Below are 15,791 nucleotides of genomic sequence, written 5' to 3' on the forward strand. Positions count from 1 at the left end.
AATAGAGGAAGTTCCCAGTGTCTACACACTAGTGACTTCCCTAAGTATATAAGGATACTGTGGTGATGCATGAAGAAATAACAAATAACTTGTTTTGAAACATCATGTGACATCATATACAGCTTCCTGCATATTTACATAGTGTATATAGCACACACATTTTTCTGACCATAGCAACACATATTACGTATATATCAACATTCAGCTACATGGACTTGCATGCTATCAATCTGACAGAAAGAACTGGTTCAAAAACTCATCACAGTTTGGCCAGATTGTGCTAACTCAAAACTACAGGACTGCTTTCAGTGCACAGACTGAAACATGTTTAAAGAGGCAGCCACCTACAACAACCTCCCGCGGAGGAGTACACTGAAACTGTGTTGTGTATAGGTTTATGTCTTCATTGTTGTATGTCTGTACTTATGTAGCCCCGCGGTCCTGTGAGGCACGACATTTAATTCCACTGTATGTCCACACATGTAGCGGAATGAAAATAAAGCTGGACTTGACTTGATTTGGTTTCATGTATGCAGAAAAAAGAAAGAAAAGAAAACAATAATAATACAAAAGTTACAAGTCATTTAGATGCTTTCATCCAAAGCTAACTTGAAGGAGAGACCTGCACCCACTCATAACACCCTAGAGGACAGCGGGAGTTTTTTTTTTTTTTTTATGTAGTTGTTAGAAGCACACAAATGAAGAATCTCTCAACACACACTTTGTGCAGGAATGTGAAAGCATCATCATAAAAATCTTTACGGCCATTTGACTTTTACACTATAATTAGTGTACCTGTTTCATTAAAACACATTATCAGAATTCAATATGAAACATTCAAGTTTATAACATCATTAATCAGTGCCATAAAAGCAGATATTATGTCTGTAACTTGGGCAAAGGTTTAAGGTTCCTGATGAATTGCATTTCCTTACTATACCTATTTTTTTTATTTGTGCTAAATACAGTAACTTATTCAGAATTTCATTTTTAGAAGAAACATATTTTACTCCTTAAAATTGTTACGCCTGGTCATGATGACATAATTATTTCTGATTATTTAAAAAGTTAAAAAAAATTGATAAAATTGTCATTTCAGCCAACTTATCCAAAAAAAAAAGTTACTTTTTACAGTAAAATTCTTGCATGCAATTAAATTTGTAAATATTTTTGTCATTAAAACTATATTTTGTGTATTTTGACTTAATAATAATAATTATTATTAAAAAAAATCTACTTTTCTGATAGACTATTTTGCCTTCAAAACATTTTAACTGCTTCAGATTAGTTAAAACTGAAAACCTCAAACTTATATATATATATATATATATATATATATATATATATATATATATATATATATATATTTAACTCATTTTAGATTTTAACTTACACATTTTTGTTTTCTAAAGCTGTTTATAAATACTGTCGACATGTCCATATGTTCCAACATAATAGTTAAAAAATATGAATGTTGTGTAGGCCTATATAAAAAAACATTTTGCTACAGACATGAATCATATTAGTAGTACGTACAAGTACAAGCAAACTACAATCAATCAAAACAATGTTTAATGTTTTGGCAACAAATCTTTACAAGTCACACACTAAACACACAAAAAAAACACACATCCATCATTAAACAGCTTTTACAGGACAATGCTGGGAGGGTTAGTCACAATATTCCATTATTATAACTCATAATTTCAGTCATTAAGCATGATTAGAGGTCCAAAAATGTATTGCCTATTATCTAAAGAACTGAGTCAGTGGATTTAGGCAATATAATGCATGCAGTGACAGCGCCAGTATTTTTGCTGTTGTTAGTTCATTTATACTGTACACTAAGAGAAAATACTGACCTCTTACTTTTATTCGTATCATTAGATGTGTGACACCATATATTTAATATAATGGAAATCAAGGCAACAAGGAACAAACTACAGTTTAATCTAAGGCACCCTCAATGATACAAACAAGACTTTACGGGAACACTGTGCCTCACGCCTCAACGGATTATGTGAGATTTTCTTTTTATCAACTGTGCTTCACGTAGAGATGAATGTGTTCTAGGTGAACCATTAACTATAAGCATAATACATAAACCAAATAATGAATCGATATTAATAGCTAACATGTCTTCACACATAACCCCATTTCACTGTTGTTTTTCTGATCGCGAGCGCTGTCTGTAGCAGTTAAAGTAGTCAATTTTAATTAACAATAGAGAGCATAATAGATAGGCCTATCTAGCTTATGAGACATTCATTTAGCCTACTAATGATAGTAGGTTTTTATTTGATTTCAATCAGACTGAGTAACAGCATTTTTATATCTTATCTCAGCTCAATGTAATTAGCACTCATAATAACTCCTTCAAAATGTTCATGTTAACACTCTATTCATAATTAGTTTACCAAAAATGAAAATAAATGAAATCAATTCAATTACATACTGGTGACATGAGAGGCTTGAAATGGTTGAATTGCAAAAATCATGCTTAAATATTTATTTTTATACAACAGTGTCCTTGAATCAATAGTTTTAAGTCGGTCCTGTAAGTGATTCGTTAAAAAACAGTCGTGAGGAGTGAGTCGCTGAATCATTAATTGAACAATTTGTTCAAGAACGCTGATTCATAAGTGAGTGGCTTAATGACCATTATTACAGTAAAACATATAACAGCAATTTCTCATCCTCATCTTCAGGATGAAAAAGATCATTCTTTACTCCCAATTTATTAAAACGTAATCGTTTTTCTGATCTGTTTAATTTGATATTCACAATCTCTAAAAATGTTGGGATAAGTAAAAAACATAACATAATCTCAGGTTAGGTACATTAAATTCAAGTACAACATATAAGACGACCAGTCTGACTAGATATGATCCAAGCTATATTAGTTTCCCTCATGAAGGCAACAAAGAAATACTGGCCAGAATCAAATCCTAGTTTTGTCCGCTCCTTTCTCGCTTATTAGACCCTCAGATTTAAAGAATATTTTTTAATACATATTATAGTGTGCAAAATCACAAACCGCTCATCTAACCTATAACAATGACAAAAGCTTTCCATCTTTTGGCAGCTTTCTCAGTAATGCACTTGGCAAACGGAGTGGAAAGGGGAACACAGGAACGGGGGAACAAAACCGACAACCGTTCGTCACTTCCTGCTCCCACTGAAGCTCACTGGCTGGACCTCTGTCTGTCTGAGGTCTGTGATTGGTCCATCTTCCTCTTCTCAGGTCGTTTTCAACTTGCCTTCTGAGATTCAATGTGCAGCATCGGCCATACGCCACATAAAAACTTCACTTTTGGTTTGCGCTTGAGGTAGGTTGAACGAATCTGAAGGCTATGGCAAAAAGAAATAAAATTAATAATGAGCATATTTACATGCATCATCCATTAAATCAACTCTTCATAGTAATGTACCTGAGGAGAATGTGTAAATATGAACCCAGGCCTGTTAGAATGTGCCACCAGGCATGAAGCTGCGTAACTGCTCCGACCACAGGGGGCAGCCTCTGCCGTGTTGCTCTGAACCAAACACAGCGACAAACAATTAATGACCTCTTCAGGTTTTCATATTATTTCATCTGCTCTCATTTTGCTTGGTCAACCACAGAACACAACTCAAGAGCACAACAGATCTAAATAATGTTCTAAGTTGTATTAATAGACAAAACCTTTCAAAATGCTTTCTTACTAAAATGAATTTTGTTCACTAAAATTACATGCAATTTCAGTAAAACTGAAAAATCTTTATTCATTCATGCATATTTTAAATATAAATAAATATTTTAACATTTAACAACTCTGCATTTTTATTTCTTTTCGTAAATATTTGCAAAATTAATTTATAAATATTTCAATATTGAATTCAATATTGAATTTAATTTTGCACTAGTAAACTAAAATCTTAATTTTGTTGACTAAAATTAAAATGATGCTAAATACATAAATGTAATGTAATGGAAGTGTAAATCTACCTTAGAGAGTCACAAAAGATATTATCAATGTTCCATAATACGAATCCCAACAGGAAGACACTTAATGATGTAAAGCCGAGGGCTCTGAGCCACGGATATACCCTGCAAAGCACACACAAGAAGTTAATGCACTTATTTAACTGCATAATACACAGTGACACAGATTAAAACATTATCCATAATATGTTTTATTACACACATTGTTTTAGCAAACTCGTATTAAGATCTGGCTACATTCTGGAACAGAACATCCACTTTTCTCAATACAATCAATAAAGTGCAACAGTTGGGTTCTGGACATAAAATCCCATTCATTTTCTCCATAGGGGAATTGATTTTGAATGATAGACAGACTTGCTGTAAGATACAAGCTTGTTAATCAGTGGTATTTCAAATATAAAAATTTTTTATAATTGTGTTTAACAGCTAATGTAATAGAGAAAAACTATATTACACATAACTCTGCACACAAATCCTTCTCTGTGTGTTTAGTGGGATTGTATTTCATTCTTTCATTAAAGCTGTTCAGCACACAGTCTTGTACTTTTTTTATCCATTTTCTTAATTTGTGATACACCTCGTAGCTGGTTGGTTTGGTTCATAGCTGACAACTCTTTAATAAATAATTTTCCTAGAGAAAAATACTTCTGCATTCAAGGCTACTATAATAAAGTAGCATTGTTTTTGACTTGGAAATATGTCACATTATAGAAAGTAAAATGTGTTTTAATGCAGTGAATACAGATTTGGAAATGATAAGGATTCATTCACTCACCATGTGACTATGAAAACGGAGCGAATCACCAAGAAAGCCACAAGCGCAGCGTACATGACCTGGGGGAAATAATAAAACTTTTAACATTGAGTACCATCTGTTATGTAAACCATATTTCTGTTTGAATTGTGAATTGTTTTCACTGAGCTTTACATAAAAGTGTTGTGCCTGCTGTGTTAAACATAGAAATAAGAGCAATTATACATTTCAATACCCTGAGTGTGAATGGATACACAACCTACTGTCATGCCCTTAAACAATAGAAACAGACAACAAATACTGACACCTGACAAACCAAATTAGAAAAGCTCTTAATGCAGCATTAAATGTTCTTAATGTTCAGTTAGACCTCACCTGATGAAACACAGGCTCCTTCCATATCAGGTAAACCTACAAAAGACAAATTAAGTGCACTTTCTGAGCATGGAGAAAAGAAATAGCAAAAAATATCAATAATATATACAGTACATAAACAGTGGGGTCTGAAAATGCAGTGAAAATCTGGGATTTTATTCATTTAAAACAAGGATGAACAATGAAAACGATGAAAGTGTAATATGAAAAAGCGGAAATAAGTCACTATTTTTCCATTGTTATTTTGATTTTTAAATATCTATGCATAGTGCCGTTGCCACTTTATGGTATATAATGGGGATCCAGATAAAGAATAAATAACAATCATAAATCATTCTTTATAATATGGAACATATGGATGCAATATTAAGAAATATTAATACTTTATTTTTAAATCATTTAGGTTTTTATTTCAATTTCAACTTATGTTGATTATTTTATTTGAAATGAAAAGGTTTGTACTAAATTAGAAAAATAAAACAGTAGAAACTCTTGTGTCCAACTGTATATTTTCTAGAAAATTTAGGACAGCAAAGAAAAAACTTACCACGCTAACGATAATACTGAAGGTCAGCAAAAGTGTAATTGACAAATAGTTAACAGCACGCTCTTGCTTGAAGCATTCATATCTGTAATATGTGAGATATGCATTCAGATCAGTCACAAATTTTTTTTTAAATAAATGGTCTGAGGAAAAATCATCCAGAGTAAATTACTTACAATCATGCATTACCATTCAAAAGTTTGAGGTCAGGGATTTTTATTTTGAATTTTTTAAAGAAAGAAATTAATATTTTATTCGACAAGGATACATTGAATTGATCAAAAGCAACAGTAAAGACATTTATAAGTTATGAACAAAACATCTTTCAAATAAGATAATAAATGTAACAAAATGTCACTTTTTACTGTATTTATAATCAAATCCATGACGCATTAAGCTTATGTTGAGTGTTCAGAGGTCAAAGTTGAAGTCAGCCAGTGTGACTTTGCAGGTTTAAGAAATGTCAACTTACAGACAGTAGACAAAGATGCAGCAGCTGTAGATCATTGGCAGCTCATCCAGTAACTAAAAGCAAAAGACATTCCAGAGATTGACAGCGCATTTTGTGTCAAATGTGAATTAGTGCTATTGCTTTTGGGATGTTTCGTTAGAGAAGCAGCTTTGTGGCTATGAGAATGAAAATGAAAATAAGCTTTTCATGTGCCTGGGAACAAGATGCACACTTTGAAAGGCTGAAGAGAAGACAAGTGTACCTGCATTTCATACTGTAGTGTCATGTGGAAGCACCATGAACCAATTCCTACGGCTGTACAGAGAAGAGAGACAATATAAAAAACAGTACATTTTATCTCCATTTGTTTAGGAAATAGTCTTAATAACTTGGTGACAGGTCACTCCATAAAAAAATTAGGTTTGTGTTTAAATAAAATCATGTGAAGGATACGTACCAGCAAGTCCTAAAAAGGACCACACATAGCGTACTTCCAAACCTTCTTTACACGTCTGAATGGCCCCATAAATGGGAGGTAGGATCATTATCAGGTTACTGACAGTATTCCCTGAAGAATGCAAAGAAACAGTGTTTTCATTTTAATTAATTTAAACATTAAGGGGATATTTCACCCAAAGATTAAATGAAAATGATCTCATCAATCCAAGATGTAGAGATGAGTTTGTTTCATCATCAAAGCACATTGATGTATCAAAAATGTATAATTCCATCACTTGCTCACCAGTGGATCCTCAGCAGTAAATGGGTGCCGTCAGAATGAGATTGATAAAAACATCACAATAATCCACAAGTAATCCACACCACTCCAGTCCAACAATTAACATCTTGTGAGGTGAAAAGCTGCATGGTCGTAATAAACACAGTCATCATTAAGATGTTTTTAACATCAAACTGTTGCTTCCGGGTAGAATATGAGTCCTCTATCAATAATGCTTTCTCCAATGAAAACGTCTTCTCTTCTTAATCACAAGAGAAATTTGCACAGATCATGCACCGTTACAAGTGAAAATAGTCCTAAACATATATGATGGAGGATTTTGATGTGCGGGGACAATAGGGCTTTTACACTGAATTATGGATTATGGACTCATATTATTGCCAAGAGCGACAGTTTAAAGTTAACGCCTTAATGATGCATTTGTTTTTTACAAACACACAGCATTAAGAAATTCATTAATAGACTGTGGAGTCATGTGGATTACTTGTGAATTACTGTGATGTTTTTATCAGTTTGGACTCTGATTCTGACGGCGCCCATTCACTGCAGAGGATCCAGTGGTGAGCAAATAATGTAATGCTAAATTTATCCAGATATGAAGAAACATATTAATCTACATCCTGGATGGCCTGAGGGTGCAAACATTTTCAGCAATTTTTTGGGTGAACTTTAAGCCATATTTGAGTTATTCTATTAATGATAGTAGTAAAAAACTGCACTGAATTTCCACTTGAATGGTTATCAACAATAGATGAGTGAACTTCATCCAAACTGTCTTCTTAGCACAACCAGCAGCCATCAGACTGCTATTGTGCCTCTTTGCCGAGTCCAAGAAAACTAACCCTATGTTAGAAAGACCTAACATGGTGTGTACAGTCCTATTGTTTCACTCTTTGTATATATGGCTCATCATACTGAACATGGCACATTCCCTCACAAGGCAACAGGTTCCCGCTGGACACCTAAGGCCCCTCATGATCTCAAATGGCACTGAAATTCCTGTTGGTTCTAGCAGCGATTAAACTCATGTTTGAAATATGACTGTGTAATTTATGTTGTCAAATTATTACATTCTTAAATAAAAAAAACCACTATCCTAAATCCTCACATGAAATTACAGAGGGAATTCAAGCTCTCTTATTATAAATGTTTGATTGGGTTTACGGTCACAATCTGCGCCCTTTGACCAACTTATCGGAAACCTACTTCAGCAAACAACATAGAGATGTAATGGCTCTGTACACGGTGTCCTTCCATACTTTCATATTTATGGTATATAATCAGCATATATATTTTGCATTATTTTTGTAATTTATTTGTTAAAATATTTTGCTAATATCAAAAAAAAATTATTCGGGATATGGGATATAGCTGTTTCTCCTTTAATATTGGGATTGTGGTTTAATTATTCAGTTGTTTTTCTTTGAATATTGGACAATTGTTGCATTTTTCATTTTTTACTTAGATTGTTGTTTACATTTATTATTATTTGTGTACTTTTCAGTCAATCAGACCAACAGTAGCCTACCAGCTAAGACCAGCAAACTTAGTCTGTTTTTCTGTCAGCAGGGACCAACGAAACTCCATGCAATTACTCTAGTATTATAGTTAGTATGAGTAGTATTATCATATATAAAACTTCACTAATAAACCTGGTATGCATATTTACAGTACAAGTTATGTTGCTGGTTATATAGTTCTTCATAACTACGTTGAACTTCCTGAGCTAAATTCTAGCAGCTTTAAATCCTAGTTCACATTTTCAGACAATCCTTATAGTCATTTTATAATAACGGATGTAAAATAGCATTTGGGTAATTCTGGTACATTTACAAGAATGTTTTATTAATGTAGGCTACAATGTCCCTGTCAATTAAAGCAAATAAAAGAACGCTTAACACAAGAAAACATCAACGTGATGATGGTAAATAAAGAACGTTTTCTGTTCACTCTTTCATTTCACTGAAAACCAGTATCGTCGGCAGGAGCTCTTGCCCATATATTGACACACACTGGGTTTCATTGATTCTCTTTACGGTCATTTGTGTGATTTTTCTTATTTGTTATTGAGCTTATGATACAATAGTTCAATGCGGACGTAGGGTCGCTGGCCTCGGCTGTCAACTGTCAAGTTACGAATCCTACTACGACAAATGCTTATGAATTTTAATTAGGTCAGGCTGACGTTGCTTCGTATCTTTTCTATGAACAAAGCTTTCCATTTTAATATTAATTTAGTAGTTTTGACGTTGCTTCGACACCTTCCAATGGAACAGACCTGGCTAATCAATATTAATTAGGATATGCTGACGATAAACCGCAACCGTCCAATAACGAAGGATTGCCTCATTAATATTAAGCATCACGTCTTCTCATAGTAGGATTCGGCGATACTCCCACCTGACCTCTCCCGTTTAACATCTGTATTTACCATGAACCGAGTGTCCCGAGCATAAGGCCACCGTTCAAACGTACTTACAGAATTCTGCGATATAATACGAGACCACATAATTCTCCTCGCACCAGTCGAGAGTTGAGGTCGGTGTTCCCCAGTAGCCCGTCCTGTCCGCCGCCGGAGCCATGATGAGAGAGACATAAGAGGGAGGAGTCGCCTCACTCGCTTGTACGGTAACGGATTCAGTCACAGTATAAATCAAAGTATAATGACATTCCCAACGTACATGTAGCTACTATTGACATATCATACAATATCCAAAACTACCATTTTACCTTACACTGAGAAAATACATACTGGCCATTCAATTTTATTTTGCCATAAATATATATATATTTGTTGTTGTTGTTGTTCAAATAATTTAGAAGAAATATATCAATATCACATGTGAAATTTTAGCTATTTTCCTTGAAAATTGATATTATAATGGGATTATTTACCTGGTTTCCTTGAAAGTAGACAATTACTGGGGGGTTTTTTCAGCTTTTACTCACAGGGCAGCTTTTTTTAAAATCACAAAATCCATAATTTTTTTGTGGGTTGAAGGTAAAACTTACTGGTATGCAGTTTTACACATTCTCGTACAATCAGATGATAGAGTTAACATGTGAGAGTGAAAAGGTTTTCTGTATTTTTCTAATCAGATAAATCAAGATTACAGTGATTGTTGCCGTTTTTCTGTAGTCTTTGTTCACGTGCAGTAAACATTTATGTCGTTCCACCGAATCACGCTAGATGTCGCCAGAGCTTTGTGTTTTTATACAGAAACTCCAGAAACAGTTTAATTCTCAGTGATGCTGATTTTATTGAAAAAACAAGGAACAAACTAACTGTGTTTTGGGACAATGACAATGCGAATACAAGCGTAGACGTGGGCTCATATCACATGCTGTCTAGTGCAGATACAGTATTTAGTGCAGACACAAGTGTGGACTTCTGAGTGGAATGTTTCAGCATGGCGTGGTGAACTCGCAGGCACCTTGTGAAACAAAATCCACAGGTTTGTTCAGAAATCAAACTCTCAGCATAGTGACTTTTGCACTCCAGCAATCGAAACCCAAAGAAAAACAGATAAACCCCTGAGCAAAAATGCAGTTTGTGTGGATTTATAGCAAATTTCATGGAGATCATACTTAATATAAGCATGCTGCACTTCTCAGAAACCGATTTAGATGTGAATTTACGATACTTTGTCAAGTACACTTGCATTTTTTTATAACAAAAAACATTATGAGGCACCTAAATGTCAATTTTCAAAGTAAACGTAACATATAGCACATGGTTGTCCGCAGATCTAATGGAACGAACTCAGGTGTACCATCTCCACACAGACTCATTAACCAGGTACAATCACATTTAAATGAACAAATTACAATTCATCCCTCATTTTATCACCCTTTGGTCGGACAAGCCTGCCCATGAAAAGAATGGAGTTTGTCTTCTTGTCCTTCACCAGGAAGATGAAGGGATGGTCAGCGTAGAAGAGTTTGGGGTTCTTAAGCTTGTCGGTACCATAGATGCTAGTATCGGGTGGATTTCCCTCAGTGTCCCACTCCATGGCGGAGGCATGAAACACGTTGGACAGATAGAGGTCCTTCTTCCCTGAGATGTTGGACAGATCAGCTTTGGCCTTGTCCACAGCTTCAGTCAGACCCAGTTCAGTGAGATGTTTCTGCAAGAAAATGTGGCATTATATTAGCAATTGAAATCACAGGTGAGTTGATACTAATATAACAGCTTGCTGAAACTGCAGACTAGCCGTACCTGTAGGTCGTGGCTGACCTCCACGCTGACCTTTGGCAGAGACACCGCAACCGCTCTCTGTTCCATTTTACTGATCCAGGTGTTCAGTTGTTGGCGTGTCAGCAGTTTCTCCACTCTCTCCAGGGATTCTACATGGTACGGCATGATAAACACTATAGACGACATCTTATGGGCCAGTGGCATGTCCAGAAGTAAAAGGTTGTTGGTTGTGTCATCAAAGAAGCCATAAATGCCTGAAAGACAGCATGAATATATGACGTAAACATGTAAGGGCAAATGAAGGAAGCCTGGAAATACTTTTTTTTTTGTTTTTTTTTTTTTTAAACAGCTGTTAAATGATAGCAGTTAAGTGAGTTTTGAACACTTTTTTTTAATGCACTGACAAAAATGTTAACAAATGTATTTTTTACATTTAACTAAATATTTAATAGATTAATTGTAAAAACATTTTATATGTTATAAAAATATATAACAAAATATACCTTTTTTTAAATATGTAACTTCTATAATCCAAATTACTGTCATTTATGTTGACTGAAATTACTATATGTTCATTTAATATATTCTTTAAGTTAAACATAAATTTATTCTTTAAAATGAAAGAATATAACATGACTAAATTTAAGGGATATTTTGAAACAAAATCTAATTTATATACTTAATACAAAATGATAATTAAATCAGATATTTCAATTCTTAGTTTAATTTTACACTGTTGCATAATTTTGTGATCTAAAATATTTTTGTTTAATTAAATGCACTGAATAAAATTAAACAATATGATACATATTAAACAATATGCCAGTGAAAAATTAAACAATATTTTACATAAATAAACTTTAATAATGAAAACCAAATTTTTGTAAACATCAACACTAGTATTGCCCGAAAAAATATTTCGTAATGAAAAATTCCCCACAATTTACTTTTAACCACTAAGTTACACTTCATTCTGTGTTTCAGGATCAGGATCAGGATCTCGTATCTGATTAACCTCTGCCTCACCTGTGCGATGCATCATGGGTAAAGAGACGGAGTAGGAGCGATGCACTAAAAACACACGATTATCCACCATCTTATGATGAAACTGCTCATCCCAGTGTGCTGGAGAGAAAACAGAGAAAACACCTTATTAGTTAATGAATCTACAAATTGCTTCTCATTCTAATGATAATCAAGACTTACGTTTATAAAGCATGGCATTGATGATCATGGCTCCATCTGTCTTCTCCACATCTTTGGTCACCTCGGGCAGCTTGCCGTCGGTGGACTTCGAAACCCATTCATTGATTGCTTTCACCGCACTGCGCTTGTCACGGAAATTTATTTGGGAGTGCTCGTAATTATAATGCTTCCTGCTGCTCTTCAGAAAGTCGTCGGCGAAGCTCACAGAGCTGGGCCCATACAAATGGTTGCTGATCTTCCAGGTGACATTGCGTGCTGTTGAGTTGCTGACCTCGGTGAGAAGCTCAGACAGCCCCGAGTGGAGCTGCTCATCCTTCACTGTAGTGGCGCTCAGGATGGTTTTGACCTGAGAAGCAGTGTTGGATTTCCCTCCGAGAGCCACCAAACCCAGCGAGGACGCCACAACCACTGGAGAAATCAGGATGTTTTCAATGTCCTTCTCTTTTGCCAGGTTTTGGTACAGGTTGAAGGCCAAATCGGCGCTGTTGTCAGCCAGGATGGAGGCATGGCTGCTGAGGGTCTTGTTCGCACTCACCGTGGACAGCAGGCACAAGAGAACCACGTTTAACACCAACATGATTTTGGAAGTGGTAAATTTACAACCTATAAATGTAGAAAAGATTAGTCAATGTGGTTCAAAGTTATTTTACATAAATATGAGATGGTTTTCTTTATCTGTAGAGCTGGAGACTGTGTTTTAGTTCCTGACCAGCGGCAGTATATATTAGAGCTGTAATTTTAAATTCCATTAGTATTTAATGACCGGCCTGCTATGTTTAAGAAAGTCCAGCAGACATTATGGCAGGAATGTTACATAACTGTCACATTCACTGTTGTAACTTCACTAAGCTCTCAGAAGATCAGAGATCCTTAACGTTGTTTTTTCTTTTCATGTCTTGAAAGTCTCTAATGCTCACCAAGGCTGCATTTATTTGATGAAAAATATTGTAATATTGTGAAATAATATTAAAACTAATTTCTATTTTAATTCATTTTAAAAATTAATTGTATTTTTCTGATTGCACAGCTGTATTTTCAGCATCATTACTCCAGTCTTCAGTGTTACATGATCCTTCAGATATCATTCTAATATGCATATTTGATACTCAACCATTTATTATTTTCAATATTTGTTATCAGGAAGGACTGGCAGGACGTTCTGACACTATTGGGGGATCATCAGACTTCAATCAGACTGTTTGTGCAGCTTTGCACCACCCCTCTACCAGTGAACAGCCCAAAACGTTGCCTTCGGTTGTGCAAATACACCCTCTCAATGAATGACCTTTTATTAAGCCTACATGTCAGAGCCTGAAGAAACAATTGAGAACGTTTGGAACTGTGATGTGTGCATAAAAACCTTTCTAATCATCACACAAACACAGTTAATCAAAGCACTTAGCTGCTTACGAGCATCTTTTCAGCTTTGAGTAAAGCTATAAAAGTTCAAAAGTCTCATACAAAAATGTATTTTACATTTAAAAAATTAAGTCAAGGATTATTTTTTGAAATACAATATAAGATAAATACAAAAAAATGTATGCTGCTAATGAAGACGGAATGCAAAATGTGTTTTCACAGCTGTATTGGCATCTGTTACTCACCTCTCAGAACTCCCGAAAACTTCTGCAGCCTCTTGGATCTTTCAGCTTCCCCGGACACCAAATCCTTAATGCAGACCTATAAGTAAGGAAAAGAAACTTCTAGAAGTTGGGAAAGGAGCATTATAATGGTTCCCGTTTTTTCAGAGACCTCCCCCAGATCCAGTTACTGTAGGAACTGGACTTTCTCCTCAAGGTCCTAAAGGCAGCAGGAACTGGCCCATTTCCTGCTCACACAATGGCTAAACTAAAGTGCTTTTTCATGCAAGGAAATTGGTGAGTTTGAAAAAAGGTGTATGTAATTCAGAAATGTGGACACCAGATTTACTGATTTACATCAAATCATATTTAAATACTTCCTAGTAAGAAGTAAACAAATTTAGTCTAAAACCTGGTGTTAATACTTGGTATTCTAAATTACATTTTATTCATTATTTTCATAATTTGTTCAGAAAATGCGAAGTATATTATGAAAGTAACAGTAAAAATAAGAGGTTAAGTGGTTGTTCTGCTTCCACTCCCATCCCATCCATCCGTCTCTTCACCCTCTCTCTTCTGTGTGCCATGTTTTAGTTGTTCATGTCTGGGCCTGCAAAAAGACAGCAGACAAAACAGGACAGAGTTTTTATCTGTCTAGCTGGGTGCATAAGACATTGTTTATGCACTAAACTAAAATGCTTTTTATCTTCCTCTTCTTTATACAGAACTAGGAATCCTGTTGTACAAACATGAAGCACTGCAATGCATAAAGTATCCTGGAACATTCTATTGCTTAGAATTGGCTGTCACTTTGAACATAAACTTTATAGTGGACGTTCCAAACGTACATTTTTATAATTCATGAATGAAAATGTTTTGTAACATGAAATTGATGTACCATTTACATGGTAATGCAATGTCTGATTTTAAAATGGGTTTTAAAGGATGAATTTTGAGATTTTAAGTTTTCAGTTGATAAATAATTTCTGATGATTTCTAAAATGTGCAAAAGTCTTTTTTTAAACAAAGGTCAAAACTCCTGTTATAATGTAGATTTTTGAGGGTGCACTCTTGTCATAAATTAATCTATTACTTTTCCTACATCATTTTTTACAAAAACATTGGTAAAATATATATTTGGGAGTCTTAGACCTTTCCAACGATATATAATTTGTTAAGATTAGATTAGATTTCATTGTTATATGGTGAAGTAAATGTAGGCGTTCCATATACGGGAACGGGTGACAGTTAAAGGGTTAAAGCTCAGGAGACTTGGAGGGATCTCAGTAATATTTCATATAAGTGTCCTCAGCACTGCAAAAGCATTTCCTAATGTTTAAAGAAATTCAGCATGACATTACTTGCTCCCCAATGGATCCACTGCAGTGAATGGGTGCCGTCAGAATGAGAGTCCAAACAGCTGATAAAACATCCAAATAATCCACAAGTAATCCAGATGACTCCATTCCAACAATTAACATTTTGAGAAGTTAAAAGCTGCATATTTGTACTAAGAAACAAATCCATCAAGATGTTTTTAACGTCAAACCATTGCTTCAGCTATCTAAAAGTCTAAAATCTGTTATCTTCATCTGTTAGTTTCAGTGGTGGACAGTAACGGAGTAGCTTTACTTCGTTACTGTACTTAAGTACATTTTTCAAGTATCTGTACTTTACTGAAGTAGTTTTATTTTGAGTAACTTTTACTTTTACTTCACTACATTCCAAAGCATAAGATCGTACTTTTAACTTCACTACATTTCATAAAACATATCGTTACTCCCTATAATATATCACGTGCTCCGACACGCAGAAGCGGTGTCTGATTCATCATGAACGAACTGAGTCTTTTCAAAATAAACCTTTAAATCGGATCGCGAATCGCACCAAACGATTCGTTTACGAATTAGAATGATCCGATTGCAGCTGTTCTGGAGTCGACCACTCACTGATTCA

At 34.8% G+C, this 15,791-nt stretch overlaps 2 protein-coding genes and 1 long non-coding RNA gene across 3 annotated transcripts; 1 reads left to right on the forward strand and 2 right to left on the reverse strand.

The window, feature by feature from the left end:
• Window positions 1–1,554: 1,554 nt before the first annotated feature.
• Window positions 1,555–9,470, reverse strand: LOC128020976 (alkaline ceramidase 3-like). Its single transcript, XM_052607821.1, has 10 exons — window positions 9,331–9,470; window positions 6,570–6,680; window positions 6,375–6,427; window positions 6,134–6,186; window positions 5,665–5,746; window positions 5,118–5,153; window positions 4,764–4,822; window positions 3,989–4,090; window positions 3,432–3,536; window positions 1,555–3,351 (listed from the first exon to the last, which is right to left on the reverse strand). The coding sequence occupies exons 1-10, from the start codon at window positions 9,431–9,433 to the stop codon at window positions 3,252–3,254; spliced, it is 804 nt and encodes a 267-aa protein (XP_052463781.1). The 5' UTR covers window positions 9,434–9,470; the 3' UTR covers window positions 1,555–3,251.
• Window positions 9,036–14,810, forward strand: LOC128020980 (uncharacterized). The gene is made up of 4 exons (XR_008185452.1): window positions 9,036–9,479; window positions 12,034–12,845; window positions 13,396–14,132; window positions 14,561–14,810. It is a non-coding gene; the product is annotated as an uncharacterized LOC128020980 (long non-coding RNA).
• Window positions 10,087–12,832, reverse strand: LOC128020974 (serpin H1). The gene is made up of 4 exons (XM_052607819.1): window positions 12,256–12,832; window positions 12,076–12,174; window positions 11,071–11,303; window positions 10,087–10,978 (listed from the first exon to the last, which is right to left on the reverse strand). Exons 1-4 carry the CDS (start codon window positions 12,830–12,832, stop codon window positions 10,676–10,678), a joined length of 1,212 nt encoding a protein of 403 aa, XP_052463779.1. The 3' UTR covers window positions 10,087–10,675.
• Window positions 14,811–15,791: the final 981 nt, after the last annotated feature.

The sequence above is a fragment of the Carassius gibelio genome, chromosome A10 (assembly GCF_023724105.1).
Source record: "Carassius gibelio isolate Cgi1373 ecotype wild population from Czech Republic chromosome A10, carGib1.2-hapl.c, whole genome shotgun sequence".
Lineage (NCBI taxonomy): Eukaryota > Metazoa > Chordata > Actinopteri > Cypriniformes > Cyprinidae > Carassius > Carassius gibelio.